We start from the raw sequence: 24131 nt of genomic DNA, 5'->3' as shown, positions 1-24131 counted from the left end.
GCTAATGAGTACTATCATTTTAAGCTAATAGATTCAGTTATATTCCTTCCTATTATATTAGATTTCATAAAAATTTTCTGCATTACTCTTGTTTTATTTCAATGTTCTATTACTTCATTTAGCTTTAGCACTAATGGCCACAATTACTCTTTTGAAAACTAGTTTTTACAAGTAAGATTGCTGAATATTGATGGGGTCCTCTATTGAAAAGAAGCCAAATCATAACTAGGTTGGTTTAGACTAGATATCTGCTTGGGTGTAAAATTAAAACACAGGCTGCCTTAAGCCTAAGTTTTTACAGTTCTTCTCATATATGGTGGTTCATGTAAATGTAACAATTTAAAATATGCTAATGATCTGTTTGAGAACAAAACTGAAGTATTGATCAAAAAGAGAGGAAACATAATCAAGTGATGACTACTACTAAGTTTAGGAATTAAATAAGTTACTTAAATAGATATTTAAAACATCTTTAACAATGGGTGTGGTGACAGAGCATTGGAGGATAGCTAATGTTCCATTGTTTAAGAAAGGCTCTAAAAATAAGCCGGGAAATTATACATCATTGAGCCTGACATCAGTAGTGAGTAAGTTATTGGAAAGGTATTCTAAGGGACTGGATTTATAAGTATTTGGAAAGTCAGGGGTTGATTAAGGATAGTCAACATGGTTTTGTGCATGGTAGGTCATAGGCCATGTCTAATGGAACTTACAGAGATTTTCAAGGAAGTTAACAGGAAAGTTGATGAAGGCAAAGCAGTGAATGTTGTTTTTGTGAACTTTAATAAGGCCTTTGACAAGGTCCCACGTGTGAGGTTGGTCAAAAAGGTTCAGTCTCTTGGCATTCAAGATGAGGCAATAAATTGGATTCGACATTGGCTTTGCGGCATAAACCAGAGAGTGGTAGCAGATTGTTGCCTCTCTGACTGGAGGTCTGTGACAAGTGATGTGCCACAGGGATCAGCACTGATCTTGATGCTAATGCAGTAAACAGGATCCGCAAATTTGCGGATAACACAAAGATTAGGGACGTAATAGACAGCAAAGAAGGTTATTAAAGGTTACTGCAGGATCTGGACTAGCTGGAAAAATGGGCTGAAAAATGGCAGATAAAATTTAATGCAGACAAGTGTGAGGTGTTGCATTTTGCTAGGACCAGGCAGGGTAGGTCTTACAAAGTGAGCAGAAGGGCACTGAGGAGTGTGGTAGAACAGAGGGATCTGAGAATATAGATTCAGAATTCCATGAAAGTGGCATCACAGGTAGATAGGACCGTAAAGAAAGCTTTTGGCACATTGACCTTCATACATCAAAGTTTTGAGTACAGGGGTGTTATGTTGAAGTTGTGAAGACATCTGTGAGGCCTAATTTGGAGTATTGTGTGCAGGTCATGTCACCTACCTACTGGAAATACATCAATAAGATTGAAAGAGTGCAGAGAAAATTTACAAGGATTATTGCCAGGACTTGAGGACTTGAGTTATAGGGGAGAGATTGAATAGGTTAGGACTTTATTCACTACCGTATATAAGAATGAGGGGAGATTTGATAGAGGTATACAAAATTATGAAGGGTATAGATAGGGTAAATGCAAGCAGGCTTTTTCCATTGAGGTTAGGTGAGACTAGAACTAGAGGTCGTGTGTTAAGGGTGAAAGGGGAACTGTTTAAGGGGAACTTCTTCACTCGGAGGTTGGTGAGAGCATGGAATGAGCTGCCAGCAAAAGTTCTGGATTCTGGTTCGATTTCAACATTTAGGAGAGATTTTAGTAGGTAGGATGTGAGGAGAGCTATGGTCCAGGTGCAGATCATTGGCACTAGGCAGATTAATAGATCGGCATGGACTAGATAGGCCAAAGGGCCTTTTTCTGTTCTGTACTGTTGTACGACTCTGCAAATATTCTAGCCTACTTGATATTTATAGCAACAAAAAGGTATAATGAGACAAAGCTGTAGAGAGAAAGGGTCTTAGATAATCAAGGAGTCAAATTAATTTGAGGGAAGCTAAGAAATAGGGTTGGAAAGCACCTATGATGGTTGCATTTAGGTTTCAAAAATGAAACTGTTCACCTGATTACCAAGGCTAAGCAGAAATCCTTGGAAATACTCAAAACCTGAGGAGAGAAAAACAATTAAAGTTTCATGTCAGTAAATAACTTTGAATAGAACTGGAGAATATCAGAGAAGACAACTGAAAGATGATGAAAACTATTGGACACCAAAAACATAGGAGACAAGTAAAAGATAGTGTTACCAGAACAGAACATGGAATATTTTATGTATGATATGTACAAATCACCTGGTTGGAAAACATGATGAAATCGTCGCATAAGCCATGCATGTTAGGAGTTCCTTGCTCTCCTGGTAGAATAAAGTAAATATCTTTGCTTGGATTCACATCCTGTAATAGCTATTGTAATTGAACTCTAGTAGGTGTGAAATTCTACTTTGGGATATATTAGAACTGGTGATGTGGTGGAAAAGCTGAAACAACAGGAATGATAAAGAACAGCATTAAAATGTCCAGAGGTAATTCCCAGTTTTGAAAATGTTGTTAGTGAGTTTTATACAGATACAACATCAAACTAAAGGAAGATAGAGATTTCCAGGTAGCTGCTTTGGTCATTCATTCCTAAAGCTACACTTACTTATTGTTAATGCAAAATTAAAGTAAATCAAATGGTGCAATTCTGTCAATACTGGAACAAGCCTGACCCTGATATCGGTCAGGGTCTATCCAAACCAGAAACCCTGAATCAACAGTCCTGTGTGCATTGCACTCACGGCACGAGACAGAGCTTTCGCCGCCAGTAGCTACCAGGAACTCGAAATGCAGCTACGATCTACGCGAGGTCATTAAGGCAGCAAAATGACAATACAAGGACAAAATTCAGACGCAACTTTCGACCAACAAAACACGCAGCTTATGGCAAGGCCTGTACATTATTGTAGACTTCAAAGCTAAGTACAATGTTGCTGCCCACATCGCTGCCTCTCTACCAGATGAGCTAAATCTTCCTTGCGCTCAGTTCCATGTCGCCAACACTGAGCCTCCGAGGAGAACCGCCGATGTGACCTGCACCTTGGCCATCTCTGAGGCTGAAGTACGCAGATGCTTCCAATGAGTGGACAGCTGCAAGGCTGCGGAACCGGACGCCATTCCAGGGCGGTTACTCACAATGTGTGCGAAACAACTGGCTGGTGTGTTTGCAGACATTGCTAATCACTCCCTCTCCCAGTGCAGTGAAGCCCTCCTGCTTCAAAACATCCACCTTTTTAGATTATTTAAGTTACGAGGACACGCAGTCCTCTTTTATTGTCATTCAGTAATGCATGCATTAAGAAATGACACAATGTTTTTCCAGAATGATATCACGGAAACACATGACAAACCGACTTAAATACTAACAAAAACCACATAATTATAACATATAGTTACAACAGTGCAAAGCAATACCGTAATTTGATAAGAACAGACCATGGCACGGTAAAAGTCTGAAAGTCTCTCGAAAGTCCCATCATCTCACGCAGACGGTAAACCTCCAGCGCTGCCAACTTGCCGATGCAGCATCCTGGAAGCATCTGACCACAGTCCGACTCCGAGTCTCCGACCAGCTCTCCAACACTGAGCACCATCTCTGCTGAGCGCTTCGACCCCGGCCCCGGCAATAGGCAATAGGCAAAGCCGAGGATTTGGGGCCTTCGCCTCCGCAGATTCTCGATCGCACAGTAACAGCAGCAGCGAAGCGGGCATTTCAGAAGTTACTGCAGGTGTTCCTCAATGCTTCTCACGGCTGTCCCCATCAAATCCGGATTGTGCCCGGCCCCCTAGTTAACACATAATCAATATCATTCGGAACGGCTGCGCGCACTGCATCGCACCGCCATCTTCTCTTCCATCCTGAGTCCCTGTACCTAAAAAGACCGAGGTAGCATGTCTGAATGACTGGTGTGATGTCATACTCACCTCAATAATAAGCAAATACTTTGAGAGGTTCGTCAAGGACTACATCTGCAGCTTGCTGCCGCCCTCACTGGACCCCCTACAATTTGCCTACACTACCGTGGGTGACAAGTAAAGTCAGAGCCAAAATAAAAGCAAAAGAGAAGGCATACAAGGAAGCCAAAGCTAGTGGGAAGATAGAGGATTGTGAACCTTTTAAAAACTTGCAGAAGGAAACTAAGAAGGTCATTGGGAAGAAAAGGTGTGAAAGGAAGCTGGTGACTAATATCAAAGAAGATACTAAAAGCTTTTTTAAGTATATAAAGGGTAAAAGAGAGCTGAGGTTAGAGAAAGGACCAATAGACAATGACGCTGGGGATATTGTAATGAGAGGTGCAGAGATGGCAGAGGAACTGAATGTGTATTTTGTATCGGTCTTCACAGTGGAATACATCTGAGGTATACCAGACATTCAAGTGTGTCAGGGAAGTGAAGTATGTGCAGTAAAAATTACGACTAAGAAGGTGCTCAGGAAGCTTAGTGGTCTGAGGGTGGATAAGTCTCCTGGACCTGATGGAATGCACCCTCAGATTCTGAAGGAAGTAGCTGGAGAGATTGCGGAGGCATTAATAATGATCTTTCAAGAATTTATAGATTCTGGTATTGTACCGGATGACTGGAAATTGCAAATGTTACTCCACTATTTAAGAAAGGTGGGAGGCAGCAGAAAGGAAACTATAGACCTGTTAGCCTGATATTAGTGGTTGGAAAGTTGTTGGAATCGATTGTTAGGGATGAGATTACCGAGTACCTGGAAGCACATGACAATATAGGCCAAGGCCAGCATGGTATCCTGAAAGGAAAATCCTGCCTGACTAACCTACTGCAATTTTTTGAGGAAGTTACAAGCAACGTAGACAAAGGAGATGTAGTAGATGTTGTGTACTTGGATTTTCAGAAGGCCTTTGACAAGGTGCCGCACAAGAAGCTGCTTAGCAAGATAAGAGCCCACGAAATTACAGAGAAGTTACTAGCATAGGTGGAGCATTGGCTGATCAGCAGGAAACAGAGAGTGGGAATAAAGAGATCCTATTCTGACTGGCTGCCGGTTACCAGTGGAGTTCCACAGGGGTCAGTGTTAGGACTGCTGCTTTTTACGATGTTTGTCAATGACTTGGACTATGAGATTAATGGATTTGTGGCTAAATTTGCTGATGATACAAAGATAGGTGGAGGATTGAGTAGTGTTGAGAAAACAGAGAGCCTGCAGAGAGACTTAGGTAGTTTAGAGGAATGGGCAAAGAACTGGCAAATGAAATACGATGTTGGAAAGTGTATGGTCATGCACTTTGGTGGAAGAAATAAAAGGGCTGACTATTATTTAGATGGAGAGAGAATTCAAAATGCAGAGATGCAAAGGGACTTGAGAATCCTTGTGCAGGATACCCGAAAAGTTAACCTCCAGGTTGAGTCGGTGGTGAAGAAGGTGAATGCAATGTTGCCATTCATTTCCAGAGATATAGAATATAAGAGCAGAGATGTGATGTTGAGGCTCTATAAGGCACTCGTGAGACCACATTTGGAGGATTGTGTGCAGTTTTGGGCTCCTTATTTTAGAAAGGGTATACTGACATTGGAGAGGGTTCAGAGAAGATTCACGAGAATGTTTCCAGGAATGAAAGGGTTACCATATGAGGAAAGTCTGGCAGCTCTTGGGCTGTATTCCCTGGAGTTCAGGAGAATGGGGGGGGATCTCATAGAAATACTCCGAATGTTAAAAGGCCTGAACAGATTAGATATGGCTCTTATTTCCCATGGTGGGGGAGTCTAGGATAAGAGGGCACGACTTCAAGATTGAAGGACGTCCATTTAGAACAGAGATGCAGAGAAATTACTTTAGACAGAGGGTGGTAAATCTGTGGAATTTGTTGCTATGAGTGGCTGTGGAGCCCAAGTCATTTGGTGCATTTAAGGCAGAGATGGATAGGTTCTTGATTAGCCAGGGCATCAAAGGGTATGGGGAGAAGGCAGGGAAGTGGGAATGACTGGAAGAATTGGATCAGCCCATGATTGAATGGCGGAGCAGACTCGATGGGCCAAATGACCTGCTTCAGCTTCTATATCTTATGGTCTTATGGACACATGGACACAATCAATCGACAAATGACACAATAACCACAGCTCTACACCCCGTCCTTACACATCTGGAGAAGAAGGATGCTTATGTGAGAATGCTATTCTTGGACTACAGTTCAGCATTCAACACCATAATTCCCTCCAGGCTTGACAAGAAGCTCAGAAACCTTGGCTTTCACCCTGCCTCATGCAGATGGATCCTGGACTTCCTGTCAGATCGCCAGCAGATGGTAAGAATGGGCTCCCTCACCTCTGCCCCTCTGCCCCTCAACACTGGAGACCCCTAATGCTGTGTCCTAAGCCCCCTCCTTTACTCTCTGTACACACATGATTGTGTCACTGCCCACAGCTCCAATCTGCTAATTAAATTTGCAGATGATATTACGTTGATTGGCCTTATCTCAAATAATAATGACGCAGCCTACAGAGAAGAAGTCATCTTTCTGACACAGTGGTGTCAAGAAAACAACCCCTCCTTCAATGTCGCAAAAGCAAAGGAGTTGGTTGTAGACTACAGAAGGAACGGAGACAGGCTAACCCCTATTGACATCAATGGATCTGGGGTTGAGATAGTGAACAGCTTCAAGTTCCTCAGTGTACACATCACTGAGGACCTCACTTGGTCTGTACATACCAGCTGGGTGGTGAAGAAAGCACAACAGCACTTCTTTCACCTCAGACGGTTGAAGAAATTTAGCATGAGACCTCAAAACCTAAGAACTTTCAACAGGGCCACAATTGAGAGCATCCTGACTGGCTGTATCACTGCCTGGTATGGGAACTGTATTTTCCTCAATCACAGGACTCTGCAGAGAGTGGTGCGGACAGCCCAGCACATCTGTGGATGTGAAGTTCCCACTATTCAGGGCATTTACAGTGACAGGTGTGTAAAAAGGATTATTGGGAACCCAAGTCACCCCAACCACAAACTGTTCCAGCTGCTACCATCTGGGAAACAGTACCACAGCATTAAAGCCAGGATCAACAGGCTCCGTGACAGCTTCTTCCACCAGTCCATCAGACTGACTAATTCACACTGACACAAAATTATATTTCTAAGCTATATTGACTGTTCTGTTGTACATCTTACTGTACATACTTTTTTTTTTACAAATTACTATAATTTTCACATTGCACATTCAGATGGAGATGTAATGTAAAGATTTTTACTCCTCGCGTATGTGAAGGACGTAAGAAATAAAGTCAATTCAATTCAAGCAGAGAGTAAAAGTCTCAATTCACAGGAAGCTCTTATTATGAGAAAACAAACTCAATAATGTCTTAAACACAGGCAGACTTCAGAGGCAGGCTCAGTACATATAATGTCTTATGAATTGTGTCTGATATCATCTGGAGACAACATATCAATCAGTTGAGGGAAGCGGAATCAATTGTTAGTGGGTAAAGATGGCCTGAGCTGACAGAACCACTTCCTGCGGTCCCAGAGTCAACTCCTACCACCACCATGAAGGAGGCCCCAGAATCTAAAATTGTTTCCTAACCACAAGTCTCACCTGCTAGGCAGAGTGATCCCCTTATCAGGAAAGATATTATCCCACAAGAGTAAGAAAGTCTCCACTGCAATTAAATCTTTAAGCCTGCATGGGACAATTTAAAATTTACTGTGCCGTGCATGTCTGTATAGTAGTTGTATTGTACAATATATTGTGTATACAGTTGAGATGCATTCTATATTGAGTTGGAGTTTATAGCTAAGTAGTGAAGAGTGCTGTGTATTTAATATTTCAGTCATATTTGAGTAACGTTTTAAATGTATTGTTTGATAAAGCATTCCTTGCTGTTTACATACATTGCAGGTTATATGTAAAAGTACGTAAATGGCATATGTCAGGACACTACCACGTGATATGTTCACGCCTTGCTTAAGATAAAACTAAGAACATACACAAGTTATCCCAGCTTTGTGTTTCCTTTAAATTAGCTTTTTTGTTTGGCAGTTACAAAACTTTACAGTGTTGCAAGGTTAATTTGCCACAGTAAATTGCCCCTAGTGTGCAGATGAGGTAGAACTAGAAAATATGTTGGAAGGGAAGGGTGTTGATGGGAATGTAGGAAAATTAAATGGGTTAGGGTAGGATTAGTATATAAATTAATGCCTAATTTTTGACACAGACTAACTGAACTGAAGGGCCTATTTCTGTATTGCAACTCTCCTTGATTCTATTACTCAACTGAACTTAGACCGTAGATTTGTGTAATCAACAAACCAAGGATATTTAAATTGGGAACGTTGAGTAGTCATTCCAAGCAGAAAAGATTGCATGACATACCAAACTCACATGAATCCTTAAACTGAAGGGAATTTCTAGGAGTTTTAGATATTGACCAAGCAGTAAGGTAGCGGATAGTGCAATGCTTGACAGTGCCTGCTGTAAGATTGGGGGTCAGTTCCCACCGTTGTCTGTCTGGAGACCGTACGCTCCCTCTGTGACTGGGTTTCCAACAGGTGCTTCAGTTCCTTCCCACATTCCAGAGACGTACTGGTTAGGGTTAGCAAGTTGTGGGCACGTTACGTTGGTGCCAAAAGTGTGGTGACACTTGAGGGCTGCTCCCAGCTCTTCTCAGGCTGTTTTGTTGTCAACGCAAACAACGCCTTTCAATATATGGTTAGATGTTGTGATGTATACATGATGAAAGACCATACGTTTATAATGTTTTATAAACATTCTATATTTGGACATATATTGTTCCGAATCCTTAGCAATTACAGAACAATATCACCTAAGGCACTATTGTGACCATAGAAATGGCTGATTCAAACACTCCAATAAGTCCAAATCAATTTTTATTAAAGGGGGAATGATCATTTCTCAGTGCTTACTAATGTGGGCTCATAACAGATTGAGTCAGAAATGTGGCTTGAAGATCAGAAAAAGATAATTTTGAAGAATGAGTGAGTTAGTCACCAGAGCAGTGATTAAGTTAGAGACTCATCCATGGGAAATATATGAAAACTAGCTTAACTTCAACACTTATTTAAATATTTGAACTTAACTTTCCGGTCTGATAGCTTCTGGATCAATAGTTTGGAATTCTTCAACAATATCCAAGGTCCACATGAAAATCCAATTTGAGTGCTGGAAACGTGAGAGTTGTAATTGCAGATTTTATTATTATTTTAAATTTACAGTGACACTAAAAAAGATGGTCAACTATTTAATTCTGCGCCTGCTGAAGTTGGCGTTTTACCATATGGGCACATCTCTGCTGTGGTTTAGATTTGAAAAGAGGTGGCCCATTGTTTTTGTTGAAAATTCTCTGAACCACGTTCTTTATGTTGTCCAACTTGTTACTTTGATTTTCAAGGGAAGTTGCCTGGTCACAGTTGGGAACATAATCACCGACAGTTTACAGCCAGAGATGTTGGTTCAGATTTGCTTTGTTTCGGGAGGTTTGTTCAAGGGTGACCTTCCATGACCGATTCCGTCAGTCCTGCACACTCGCTCTTTGCTTTTGTCTTGTTCTTTGGCACACAGTGCACATTTGCATTAAACTGATTGGATTTTAATGACAGTCATCTGTCAGACTAGGAGATGGAGTTTGTGCTAAATCACAGATGAATAGATTATCACTGGGTAGATCTGTTGAATATAATTAATAAATGAATTGTAAGATGGGGGTTGAGGGGAAGGGTTGAACATAATCCGTGAAAATCATTTTAATATAGAATGAATCTTGCAGAGAGCAATGAATTGTAAACATGATTCCTTAAGATAATGTTTATTCGCTTCCATGATATGTATATTTTAATGTAAACTAAGACAATTAACATAGAAATATTTATATTTTTCTAAACATTAGAAGTGTTAAATCAGTTATGAGCAGTGATCTTACAGCTCATTATTATTCCAGTAACCTGCTGAGGAAATGAATAATGTAAGGAATTATGGGCCAAGATACTGAGATTATCCAGCTGTGTTTTACAATTAGTATCACAATTACACTAGGAGAAGGAGGAGCACCTACTTCAGAAGTGCCACAAGAATTAGGTTACACTTTTGTTCAATTCTCTTGCTTCTCATACGGCTAAATAATCTGAAGCTTTCTGCTGACAACCTGTATTCGGCACCATGAAAATTAGCAACTGTAAATGATTTCTAAAGGCTGCACTTATATTATTTTAAGAATTTAGAAAATGGGGCAGAAAGACATCCAACCCCTTGAGTCTATTTCATAATTCAACAAGCTCCTGGTTATTTTCTACCTCAGACATTTTCCTGACTAATATACTTTTACGTATCAGGACTATTATTTTTTGTTTTGAATGCAATTGGTGACCAAACCTCCACCATCGTCGAAGAGCAGGGGATTCCAAATGTTCTCCATCCTCTGAGTGAAGAAACTTCCCCTCATTTTGTGATTTTTGATGCCTAGTTGTGGACACCATGGTCAGCGGCAAAGAATCTGTTTGCTTCTGGCCTGTTGAACCCCCCAATAAGAATTGTGTTTGTGGCAATAATTCATATGTATTTCTGAACTCTGGAGAACAGAGTCGTGGCCTGTTCAGGCTCTGGATATGGCAGTCTTCCCATCCCAAGGAGCAGCCTGATGAGTCCTTGCTACACTTCCTCTGCAGCAAATGTGTCCTTCTGTTGATAACAAGATCAAAAATTATACACAATACACTAAGTGTGATCATGCCAAGTTGCAATGTAATTATAAAAGGATATCTTCTATACTTAAATTATTTTATAATATAAGCCAATATAATATTTGTCTTCCTACTTGCTTGTGTACCTGCATGTTAGCTTTTAGCAACACATGGAGATGGACATACAGGGCCCTTTGAATATAAGCAGAGTGGGAATAAACGGGACCTTTCAGAATGGCAGGCAGTGACTAGTGGAGTAGCGCAAGGCTCAGTGCTGGGACCCCAGTTGTTTACAATATATATTAATGACTTAGACGAGGGAATTAAATGCAGGATCTCCAAGTTTGCGGATGACACAATGCTGGGCGGCAGTGTTAGCTGTGAAGAGGATGCTAAGAGGATGCAGAGTGACTTGGATAGGTTAGGTGAGTGGGCAAATTCATGGCAGATGCAATTTAATGTGGATAAATGTGAGGTTATCCACTTTGGTGGCAAGAACAGGAAAACAAATTATTATCTGAATGGTGGCCGATTAGGAAAAGGGGAGGTGCAATGAGACCTGGGTGTCATTGTACATCAGTCATTGAAAGTGGGCATGCAGGTACAGCAGGCGGTGAAAAAGGCGAATGGTATGCTGGCATTCATAGCAAGAGGATTCGAGTACAGGAGCAGGGAGGTTCTACTGCAGTTGTACAAGGCCTTGGTGAGACCACACCTGGAGTATTGTTTGCAGTTTTGGTCCCCTAATCTGAGGAGAGGCATTTTTGTTTTTGCCATAGAGGGAGTACAAAGAAGGTTCATTAGATTGATTCCTGGGATGGTAGGACTTTCATATGAAGAAAGACTGGATCAACTAGGCTTATATTCGCTGGAATTTAGAAGATTGAAGGGGGATCTTATTGAAATGTATAAAATTCTAAAGGGGTTGGACAGGCTAAATGCAGGAAGATTGTTCCCGATGTTGGGGAAGTCCAGAACGAGGGGTCACAGATTAAGGATAAAGGGGAAGCCTTTTAGGACCGAGATGAGGAAAAACTTCTGCACACAGAGAGTGATGAATCTGTGGAATTCTCTGCCACAGGAAACAGTTGAGGCCAGTTCATTGGCTATATTTAAGAGGGAGTTAGATATGGCCCTTGTGGCTAAAGGGATCAGGGGGTATGGAGAGAAGGCGGGTACAGGGTTCTGAGTTGGATGATCAGCCATGATCATACTGAATGGTGGTGCAAGCTTGAAGGGCCGAATGGCCTATTCCTGCACCTATTTTCTATGTTTCTACTTCCTAATCGCTTACCTTTTTAAAAAGAAGTGTGCATTATTTCTCCTGCCAATGTGGACAAAATCTCATCTTTCCACATTGTTCTTCATCTCCCATGTTACACAGCCAATCTAGATCTCCTTGAAGCTTTTTTTAATGCTCATCACTATTCACATTCCCAATAAGTTTCATGTCATCTGCATACTTTATTTACATTTAATCCCCTCAGTCAAATAGTTCACATAGGTGATGAATAATTTTAATTTCTGTATTAGTCTGCTAGCCACAGCCTGCCAACTTGAGAAGGACTTAGTTATTCTCTCTTTGTTTTCTATCTGTGGGCCCAATTCACAATTCAAAGCGGCATATTCAACGTAGTTCCATGCGTTAAACCCCTTGGGTGGGACCTCATCCATAGCATTCTCTAAATGCAAATATACAACATCTACTGCGTTTCCCTCATCTACTCTATTAGATATACTGTGGATTCTGGCTAATTGGGACATGTCAGGACCAATACATCTTGGCCCAATTAAGAGGCTGCCCAACTAGCTGAAGTTTTGTGGAAATGGTTTAAAAGGTATAAAAGAGAAAGGCTACCATTTAATTGAGTAAAAAATTGTGTATTGAATTGAAATACAGAACAAATAGAACACTACCAATACAAATGCAACACTTTAAAACTGTGTATTAGTTCCTGTGTATTATTGATGGGGGAATTTGTCCAGTGTCTGCTGCCACGTTCGTTTGATTGACTGGAAATGAACAACAACAGTGCAGACACCTAGTGCAGATAATGGACTGCCTTCGTACTGTGCATCCTGCAAATCTTAATTTTTCATTGTAACATACAAGATGATTGCTGATGGCTTCAAATTCTTTGAAATTGCTAACTTATTGAAGTAGTGAAATCACTTCATTTTCACTCCCAGCTGTTTCTAGCATCTCAACGCCTGAATGTTTGAAACCACAGTGAGCAAAACAGTTTTGAATTGTCTTACTGCTTACTTCGCGCCAACTATCATGCCCAAAATCATTGCTTTTGAGCACCATCACATGCAACTGATGCTGTTTAAAAACTGTTCACCCTAAGCATGGTGTAGTGCCTAATGCCACACAAGTACATGTGATAGTTGCTAGTTACAAACTGTCCTGCCCTATTAAGCAGCATATTGTTCCACATAAATGAAGGGAATCCCAGCAAGATCCTTGATTACGTTTTGTCCTTTTAGAGTTGTCACAAATAAGTGGCGGCTCCAATTAACCAATGGCCTAATTAACTGGAATCCAGCGTATTCTCAAAGAATCCCGCTAGTTTAGTCAAATGTTACTTCTCTTTTACAGGCCCATGTTAACTTGATAATATCATTTACTTAATATTCACCAATTAGATGGCTGCCTTGAACTGGAGGTAACATTTGAACTGTGGTGTTCCTCTTTCAAACCAATGCCAGTGTGGAGTTGCTCCTAGCAACCTCAGTTACCATCACCTCTACCTCACAAACATCTGCACTCTCAGGCTATGTTTCGGTGGGCCTCAGCTTTATGCAATCAAGTGACTGGAACTGAGTCAGCTGACTGGTAACTTGTAGTAACTGGCTTCCTAATTCAATTATTATTTTTTAAACTATCTCGGATTGGCAACAACATGTCCTCCACAATCTCCATCGGTGGGAGATAGTGAAGGTGCTTCCATGTTTGGTTGGTCAAAGTGAGCATAAAAGGCATTGAGCTCATCTGGGAGCAAAGATAAGCACTTGAGGACCTGGCCAAATCACTGCCTAGGACATTCAGTAACAAAAATTGTGTAAAAATTTTCATTCCTTCTGCTTTTCAATACCTGTGCCTTTTGGGAAAGCAATGCCCTGTGCCATATAGAACCTCTTGTTTTCTGCTCCATCTTCAAAGAGAACCTTCTGTGGCTTGACATGGTTTTGTCATGCTTTGAGCAGTACAACAAAGTTAAGCTCAGTAAGTGTTCTTTCTTCAAATCTGAAGAATTGTACTGGGCCATATCATCTCTTCAGAGGGCACATCAGCTGATCCAGGAAAGATCTAAGCCAGGGCTGAGTGAAGAAGGCCAGGGATCTTTTCAGAGCTGTAGTCCTTCTGAGGATTTACCAGCTCTTACAGGAGGTTTGTAAGGAACTTTACACATATCGCCACGCCTCTCCATGGTCTTCCAGTTTTGGGCTCTGCAAAAAAGAAAAGACATGAATGTGAAACTGCTTTCCAGACTCTGAAAGAGAAGCTTGTCACAGCTCCAGTGTTGGTGTAAGTAGATTTCTCAAATCCATTAGTTCTTGAAATTGATGCAAACCACCAGGGTCTTGGGGCAGTATTTCCACTGGAGTTGGACAGGCAGTGGAGGCCAGTCACCTATGCCAGCAGGGGGCCTCGGGCGTCAGAAAGAAACATGGAAAATCGTCGTGCCCTGGAATCTGAGCTGCTAGGTCTTAAGTGGGCAGTCACCGATAAGTTCAGGGAGTACCTGCTCAGCAATAAGTTTGTGGTTCTGACAGATAACAACCCTTTGAGCCATCTGCAGACCACAAGATTGGGGGTTATGGAGCAGTGCCAGGTAGCAGAGCTCACCCGATTTACTTCCAGATTATCTCTCATCCTGGCTGTCAGAATGCAGCCGCAGATGCCCTGTAAAGGCAGGACTCGGGGCCCATCTGTTCTGAAGGTTTGGCCACGGACCACCTTCCTGATGTTTATGGCACCCCCTCAGCCCATTGTCTGGTGGCAGTCAATGAAGAGTAAGTGACGATCCTAGGTCTAGACTCCTTGGCCACCAGTAGCTTCCCCACCTACAGCAGAGAATCCCTGGCCACTCTTCAATGGGCTGATCCGGTTATCTCAGCCTTCCCTAGGTATTGGGCCAGGGGAGAGTAACAATGCGGACGGAGGAGCCACCAACGCTGGAACTGCTGCAGCAGTGGAATTGAGTGTTGGACTGTGCAGGGGTTTTGCATCATCAAAGAGAGGGCAGCCAGAGGCAACTCGTCCTTCCATCCGACCCTGCAGGAGCACATGATGACCCAAATGCACAGGGGCCATGGACACCAGGGGGTGGAGAGAACGTTCAAATTGGTGAGTGGGCCATGGTACTGGTGCCGCATGCTTTGTGATGTGGAGAAGTTCTGCAAGCCCTGCAAGAGATGCATTGTGTCTAAGGCCCCACAACCCAAAGTAGTAACATCAATGGGCAGCTCCAGACCATTGGAAGTGGTGGCAATGGACTTCTCAGTGCCTGAGCCATTGTCAGATGGGTAGGAGAATGTGCTGTCTTTGACAGGTGTATTCTCCAGATTGACTGTCGCTGTGCCAACACATGATCAGCGGCCTGCCATTGTAACCAAATGCTAGGTGAGGCACTGGATTCAGCCATGTGGAGTGCCAACTCAGATTCACTGCAAAAGAGGTGTTCAGAAGTTGAAGTGGTCCAGCCCTGCATAAACTTTATAGTGTCTGGAAGAGCAGGTCAACTCCATTATCACCAGCAGGGCGATGGGCAATGTGAATGGTTTAACTCGATGCTCCGTGACCTCATTTGCACCCTTTCCCCTCAGAAGAAGAAGAAATGGGTGGAGTTAGGTGCCTGAGCTTGTCTTTGCCTATAACACTACGGAGCATGAAAGCATTGGGTATTCTCCATATTTTCTCCTCTTCGGACGGACACCCAACATACTTCTAGATGTCATACTGGGGGGCTGAAGGGGACGACATTGGAGGGGGGATGGAGGAGTGGATTCAGCAGCACCAGGACCTATTGCATGTGGCCTATGGCTAGGCTGTCCAACAGCTGGGAAAGGTAGCAGAGTCCTGGTGCCAGCATGTCCAGGCACCCCATAACGGATGCAGAGCTGTGCCCAGGACAGCTAGTGTATGTGCAGAATCGGCAATACACAGGCCGCCACAAGATTGAAGATCTCTGGCTTTCCATTCCCCAGCTGAGCCCTGGTAAACCAGTGTACACAGTAATATCAGTGGATTCCTCACGGCCCCCTCGACAACTCCACTGCTCTGAATTTCAGCTATGCGACCCTGGAGTTAAGGTCAGTGGGTAACCAGAGAATCGTGCACCTGAGCGAGTCGCTACTGAGCCAGAGAGCAATGAAGAGGAGACAGGCACTGAGAGTGTGGTGGGTCTCCGGGCTCCCTATGGGCCAGAAGAACATATGGCAGGTAATAGCTCAGTGCTCGCCAACTGGAAGAATATGAGAGCTCTGGAGCTTTGGGCAGAAGCAGCAGGACTTCTCAGAGTCCGAGCAAAGGCTCCCCAGTGATCACCCCCCCCCCCCCCGAGACCAACGCAGACCACTGCTACTGTCCATTCCAACCCATTCAACTTACCGCGGTCTGTCATCTGTTGCGAAATTGGAGAAAGTGGGGCTGCATTAGTTAGTGCATTGGGGCCTTTGTAGTACTTATAGGGAGGGCTTCATAATAAGATTTGCAGTCAGCAGTAGTGTAAATGAGTATCAGTGGGACACTGATTAGTATTGGGGGGGGGGGGGGCGGTGGTGAATGTGGCCAGGTGGAAAAGAGACTTGTGGCTGTAGTTTCCGGCGGGAGGGAAAATAGCAGGGGACCATCCTCCCCAGGTAGCCTTAAAATCGTGCTCCCACATATGCTTGGGCCATTTTCTAGTTTATAAGGGAAGGTAAGTAGCAACATTGCTAATCCTTTTAGCTGATTTATTTTGGTGACCATATGTACCCATGTGAGCTGTGTCATCTGTGCAGCTCCTTTTTTACATTGCAGGATGGTGAAGGTCTTTATGTGAGTCACTGCTTTCGACTTTATTTAACGAATTTTGCTTAACTTGAGTCTGTGGTATTTGTATGGTTAGCCTTAAGTCTCCATGTAACCTTGAGCCACTGATGCGCTTTATTATACTGGTGTAGTAGCTTTGCCTAACACACTTTATTGCACTTTATTTGGTCTGATGATAACTCAGGAGCTGTATTTTATGTGAAATCTGACTTGCCTCTCTATGTGTAGTGTTCTTAACAAAACTTGTTAAAAAAATTTGTTATAACTTTGTACTACCTTGTCGGACTGCCTGCCTTAAAGAGGTCCAGAACCTGCCTGCACTGGTTACACAATGAACAAATTCAATTCCACAAGGACAATATGCCTTTTAGTCATAATTTAAAAATTAGGAAAAGTAATTTACTTTATGAAGTCAAGTTTTTGTATGTGTCTGCATCTTCTACAGGGGGATGTAATTGCCTTGCTTTGCATCTGATACTGTGATAGGTTGAATAGAATTAATGTTATTGTCCTCAGCCAAGGGAGTTTCACTGCAGCCAAAATTGTTTCTGAAATCCTGGCAATCAACCAGTCATCATGCTCATCAACACTTGACCTGTTTCTGGTGCCTCCAAGTAATAAGAGACTGCATTATTCAAATGGTACAGTGATGATATCATTATAAATCCAGCAAGGTTCCCAAAGAGCTAAGTTACCGTGATAGAAGGCAGATAATGTTTTCAGCGAGTTACGTTGTCTACCAGTTGGAATTCTATTTTGCTAATAACATTTGACATTGGAGATCCCTCGATTTGTCCCACTTACAGACTGCAAGATGATTCAGCAGTCCCATTCTGGAACTATAATCTTCCCCACAGGTCAGCTGTTCTTTCCCTCTCACTCTTTCTTTCCCTCTAGCTTCAAGGATGGAGTTATTCTCCTCAGAGTGGGCCCTGGCATAATTGACAATTAGGCTGGGTTGTGACTAGTACAAAGAGCTAAAGACAGAGACAAGAACATTGAGTGGGAGGGAGAGACAGACACTAGTAACGCTATTAGACACCTGTGGTTCCCTTCAGCAGTAAATTGTGTAGTCTGGCTTAGTGATTTGCTGTTAAGTATAATTTTGTCTCTTTTACTACTTTATTAACCGTTTTTCTTTCTTGCTGTTCTAATAAAGTAATTCCATACAATCTTTAACCTGTGTACAATGTATCCTTTGTTTTCAAATACCTCTTGCTGCTGAATCAGAAAAGAACAAGGAATCAATTTTAAATATTTTTCAATGCAGATGCCACTGGAGCCAATTGATCGCATGCTCCGATCTGGTTGTGAGGTCTACACCCATCGACTTGAACTGCGCTTTCAGCACATCTTTGTGGTGTTTATTTTGATAACTAAATGATCTGTGGCCCTGGGTTATCTGTGGCCATCTGTGAGGTGGGAGCAAGGGTTTGTGTGTGGAGGTTAAATTCTGGCTTCCACAGACAATACCAGGTCCAGAGGTGTTGTCATATGAGCTTCATTACCTCAACGCTGGTAACATTGGCATTGGTGCAGCAATCCTTTCTCTAACTCCTTTAGGTGTTGGGGAAACATTGCGGAAGATATCTCTCCAGCTCCTGTGTCTTGTGTCTGCAGCTTCTGCTGTTATCATTGAGGAAGGTAGGAATGACAACTGCAAGGTAGACTTGGATTTTTTTGTGTTCTTCCATAGATCTTGATCACTGAAAAGGCATCAGAGCAGTTTACTAATGGAAGTATTTAGCACAGGACTTTGAGCTGAATCTCACAGCTGATGATGGTACTTTGAGGTAACGGAAGTGCTTAACTGTCCCCAAAGTTTATCTCTCAGTTGTAGTTGATGGTAGGTCATGTGCAGGGCCTCAGATAGGCTGAGAGAGCCCCTTGTCTCTTCTCAAAACTGAGTGAGAATTTGTTTGATAAGCTCTGGCTTTGGCAAGTAGTGCAAAAGATCCTAATCAAACTGAAGGTTATTCTCAGTGCCTGCAGTTATGGCACCATCAGCAGTGTCTGCAAAGGATTCGTCACACTCTATTCGTCATAGATAGATTACATAGAATGCAGAACTGTCTGTCTATTATGTATTGGATATCAATTTTGATGGAAACCCAGTCGTTATCGAGGGGAAGAGTTACTGCTAATAGGGTGAAAGCAGAATAGTGTGATGAATAGGTCTTTTTCCAAACCAGTTCTGATGATGAAGAAGCTTAAGACATTAATAAGATTTGGAGGGTGGAACTTTAAAGATAATGTCTGAGAAATTGCTGTGCACTATATTGTGTTCTCAGATGCTAGGCATTGAACATGATAGAAATAATTACTTGCATCTATTCAGCCAAAAAAATGAGCCACTCACTGTGAGGATGAACCAACTGAATCAGGCCTTCAGCCATTGCTTTCTCAAATAAAAGATAAACTGGGGTTTGTTCTGTTTGCCACATCCTCTACAGCTGCTGATAATTCAGAGTAAACATGAAAGAATAAATCTGAGGCGAGTTGATGTGTGTCCCCAGGGCAATGAAAAACAAATACAGTAAATGCAGTTTGAAAGTACAGTATGTTCCCATCAGTAAGGCTTCTTTGAAGAAATTTCAATTTTAGGGAACACCTTACTCTGAAATCTTTCAGCATCTTTTCTACAAACAGCTTTCATGTGATTGAGTGCCACTCACTTTGTGCATAGTGGACAGAACAAAAAGCGTGATTGCAAGACAAAGCTTGAAACCCACACATTTTGTTATGTTTTGTAACTCTAAAACATTAAACGAATTAAAAGGAAAAGATGGGAGTCCAAAATATGATCCTAACTTCGTGTTTACTTCAAGCGAGGCACTCACGTATCATGTGGTAGCGTGACGATGTATGCAATTAATGTATTTTTACAGATAACCTGTAATGAAATATTTATACAAACAACTTATTTACAAGACCACTCAAATATTACTGAAATATTAAATACCAGCATTCTTCCCTGCTTAGATATAAACTCCAACTCGACAGAGAATGCGTCTCGACTATCCACAGCAGAGTACATTTTAAATTGTCCCATTCAGGCCTAAAGGTTTAATCTTACTCATGTGGTATAATGTATTTCCTGACAAGGGAGGTCATTCTGCTTGGCAAGTGAGAATTGTGGCTGTGAAAACAATCTCGGGTTCTGGGGCGTCCGCCATGATGGTTGTAGGCGTTGACCCTGAGACTACAGGAAGTGATTCTGACAGCTCGGGACACCGTTCTTCTTGATCCTCTTTTCTAGTTTGCAAATCTTGATCTTTGGAGAGTCCATTTAGTCCACTGGAGTATTCTCTTCTTAATCCTTCAATTGCTCCCTTTACGATCTGATCTCGCCTCTTGGTTTCCTCATTCACAACATCATCTGTTTTCCTATTTCCTTTGACTCCTTTCTTTGTGGCTTTGCATTCATCCAGCTGGACTTTGATCTTTGCATCTACTTTTACAAGCAGTTTTTTGTCTCCCACTTGAAGTTCATGCAATAACCTTAATGCATACAGAGTAGATTCTGGTTCTTTATACTAACAAAAACCAAATACTTGCAACCTTCCTGAACCTCCCTGAATTCTCTTCCCCCTAAAACCAAGCAACATTTTATAAGTAACTGCCTGACTAACATATCAGAATGTTTCTCAGATATGTTGCCTACAAAAACTGTTGTAGTCAGACCACTGTTTTTATCACTTTCACAATTTCTCAGAACAGCATGATCCTTCCTTGGTCCAAAATGCTTCACAACCAGAGGCACCCATACCTGTTTGCCCTCTGTTGGGCAACAGTTTATAGTGTACAGCATGCAGAAGGTTGTGGCATTATCCAGTGCCTTTCTTAATTCACTTTCAGTTGACTCTATTACAGGGGATGTGGCGTGCAAATATGGATGGATCTCCAATCAAATTGTAGTTGCCTCATCCACTCACGTCCCAACAGTGTTGGCCATTCAAGCTCAATATGACTTGCTAGTTGTTGTGTTTCACTGTTACAAATGTCATTCCCACAGCTGTTATCTTTTCTCCAGTTTAAGTTCTTAGTTGGATATCAGAAGGCTTCAGTTCAGTGTCTTTGAAATGGCATTCAAACTCTTTTAGTGGAATGACTGAAACAGCCGAGCCAGTGTTCAATATCATATTAATTAGTTTACCGTTCACTTCTGGTGTAAGCCATATTGCTTTTTTGACAAATCCTAAACAGGACCAATCTGTGACATGTCCTTTGGCCTGGAGGCATCCACCATTGCTTGAATTTTCTTGACACACTTGTGTGTCAATGGTGTGACCACAGAAAGTGATGTTTGGTTTAAAAAATTCACACTTGTTATGTCATGCTCTGAGCCCATAATCTTCTAATCTTTTTTAGCACTGTCTTGAGATTTTGGAGATATAACTTGTCATCCTTACTGGTAACAATAATGTCATTTCGGTAACACTGCTTGCCTGGGCAGCCTTGTAGCACCTGGATCATTGCTTTCAGCCGAAGTGCAGATGCAGATGCTACTATAAAAATAAGCGTATTATAGCAATAAATCCCTTTGTGAGTGTTTATGGTGAGGAACACTTTGGACTTTTCCATCTGCATCTATAGTCAGGCCGCTGCTAAACCCACTTTGCTGAAGTGTTTTCCTCCAGAAAGCTTTGCAAAGATGTCTTCTATCCTGTTCCGAGGGTATTGATCTATTTTCAGTAGTGTGTTGATGTTGACCTTATGTAGCCCCCCTGGCCAACCTCAGGGTCGCTTGGCTCGCTGTCGTCTAGGGAAACAGCCCTCCGCCCCGCCAAACTGGGTAATCCGTTTGTGTGGAAGTTGTGTGATGTACCCCACCCGGCCCAAATAACAGACAATACACCAGATACGATTAAATGATTTACAGTTTATAGATATTACTGGAACTATATAATTAATAGAGAACAAAACATAAAAGGAAAATAAAAGGCGACACACTTATCAAAGTTCAATCTCTTTGTGCACAAATAGTTGGAGCTCAGGACCCTTCTTATCCACCCTGCGACCCCTCGGACCACCTCAAGCGGCCGCTTGGGACCAACAACGGTGGTCAACCGGATGCTCCACACGAGTCCGTCTCCGTCTCCTCGCCGAACGCCCTCCTCAGGGTCCGACCCTGTTAGCGGACATCAGAGCACCTGGTCCATCCTCTGTCTCGCTCTCTCCCACCTTCTACCCCAAAACCCCGCGCATACAGTATCTTCAAATACACCAAAAACATAACAACTATCCCAATTGGTTCTTAACTTATTCTTATCACACTCTAAACCAAAACAAGCTGCTAGCGCAAAACTTTCTCAGCGTTTAACATAACGAAGCATTCCCAAGTATAACATAACAAAGAAGCCATTTTAATTAGCCTACACAGTAACATAAGAGACGAAACCCCCTTACACTTATAATCACCACAGATCCTGACAGACCCATTCTTCTTGAATACTGGAGCCACTGGCATTGCCCATGAGCTCCACTCAACCTTGGAAAGAATTCCATCAGACTCCATGCGATCTAGCTCACTGACTACTTTATCACAAATGGTACAAGGAATTGGACAGACCTTGTAAAACTTGGGTATGGCATTTTCATTTAACATTATTTTTTCCTTGTTACGTTTGAGTTTTTCAAAGCCATCCCCGAATACTGCTGTGGCATCACGTAGTACCTTTTCAGTAGACTCTATTACAGGGTATGTGCTTGCAAATGGTGGATGGATTTGCAATCGAGTAATACTGTAGATGTCTCAGCCATTCACGACCCTCCTGTTTCTACCACGTACAAGACCAATGTGGCTTATTGGCTGTTGTATTTCACTGTTGCAAATGTCATTCCCACAGGAGTTATCTTTTCTTGTTTGGATATCTGCAGATTTCAGTTCAGTATCTTTGAAATGCCTTTCAATCTCATTTTGTGGAATGACTGAAATTTTGTGGAATAGACATTAGCAGGTGTCTTCAGTCATTCCTGCCTCTGCCCTTGTTGATTCATGGAATATGAATATGGAGTGCTTTTTACTTAATAAATGACTAAGTTTGAATTTTTTGAGCTTCTCCTGCAGCGTGACATGGGATGTTTATGTTTATCTGTTCATTTCTGTGAATTAACTACTTTTAGTGTATAAACGCAATTTGAGCTTCCCTTATCATGGAATAACAGGTAAGAAAACTATACAATCGAGGTTAGAGTGTTGAACATCTGCACTGAAATGTGAGGCATGGCATTAATAATCAATAAGCATATAGTAGACTGAAAAACCCAAGACAGAGGCATTGAGCCAGGAACATCCAAGAGCACAATATTAAGCTCGCAGTGAATGCTTTGCAGACTCAGTACATTTTTAGCAATGATTTCAGCCTTGTATTAATTTATTTCCCGTATAGGGAAATAAACCTTTGTAACGGGGTCAAAGGAACAATGTGTAGTAATGCTGTCATTGAAAGCAGATGAATGCTTAAATGTTTAACATTCCTCTATGCATGTGATATGAACCCATTTTTTTATCCATGATACTCCATTGCATTATTTGTAAATAATTTATTCTCCAACCAGAATACTGTGCCTTCCTAATTACTTGTTGAACCTGCTCGTTAACTCACAGTGATTTATATACAAGGACACACAGGGTCCTTTGAGTCCTGCTGAAGGGTCTCAGCCCAAAACGTTGACTGTACTTTTCTTCATAGATGCTGCCTGGCCTGCTGAGTTCCTCCAACATTCTGTGTGTGTTGCTCAAGTTCCTCTGAATACTAATTACCTTACTATTCACTGTATAGAGTCAAACACAGGCCTGTTGGCCCACTTTGTCAGTGCTAACCATCAAGTGCCCATCTGTACAGATCCTATTTACTGGTACTTGCAATAGAAAGGGTTTCCATTTAAAAGCATTCCACACCCTCCTATTTTTTTTCAATCAACTTGAATGATCTCTCCTTTTTCTACATTAAATGCAGTGAACTTGTCCGGATGAGCATTTTATAGACTGCTGGCTGAATTGTGGGTTATTGAAAGAGCTCAGTAGCAATTGGTTCTCATTCACATTTGCATATCACTCCTATATAGATGGTGGTACTGATGGATCCAATGGAAGATCCCGATGACATACTGCGAGCCAACCGCTCTCGAGAGAAATCATACATGTTTGATGTGGCCTTCAATTATACCGCAACACAGGTAAGACATGTATTGTTGCACAACGTCTTGGTCAAACCTCACTTACATGCTGGGTCCATTTTTAGCCTTCTGCCATTAATGAAGTTGTGGTATTGATGTCCGTCATGGTTAAGAATTACATAGAACAGTGCAGGCTCTTTAGCCCACAATGTTGTGCTGACCTTTTAACCTACTCCAAGATCAATCTAACCCTTCCCGCCCATATAGCCCTCTATTTTT

At 42.0% G+C, this 24131-nt stretch overlaps 1 protein-coding gene across 1 annotated transcript in view; it reads left to right on the top strand.

Moving 5' to 3' along the window:
* Positions 1-24131, top strand: part of kif19 (kinesin family member 19) — a 204057-nt gene that overhangs the window by 87296 nt on the left and 92630 nt on the right. The window contains exon 3 of the mRNA XM_072241976.1: positions 23802-23912. Coding sequence (XP_072098077.1) covers positions 23802-23912 — 111 coding nt within the window. The remainder of the gene's footprint in view (positions 1-23801; positions 23913-24131) is intronic.

The sequence above is a fragment of the Mobula birostris genome, chromosome 24, assembly GCF_030028105.1.
Source record: "Mobula birostris isolate sMobBir1 chromosome 24, sMobBir1.hap1, whole genome shotgun sequence".
Lineage (NCBI taxonomy): Eukaryota > Metazoa > Chordata > Chondrichthyes > Myliobatiformes > Myliobatidae > Mobula > Mobula birostris.
The sequence above is the reverse complement of the archived record's forward strand: the minus strand, read 5'-3'. Positions and strand labels throughout refer to the sequence as shown.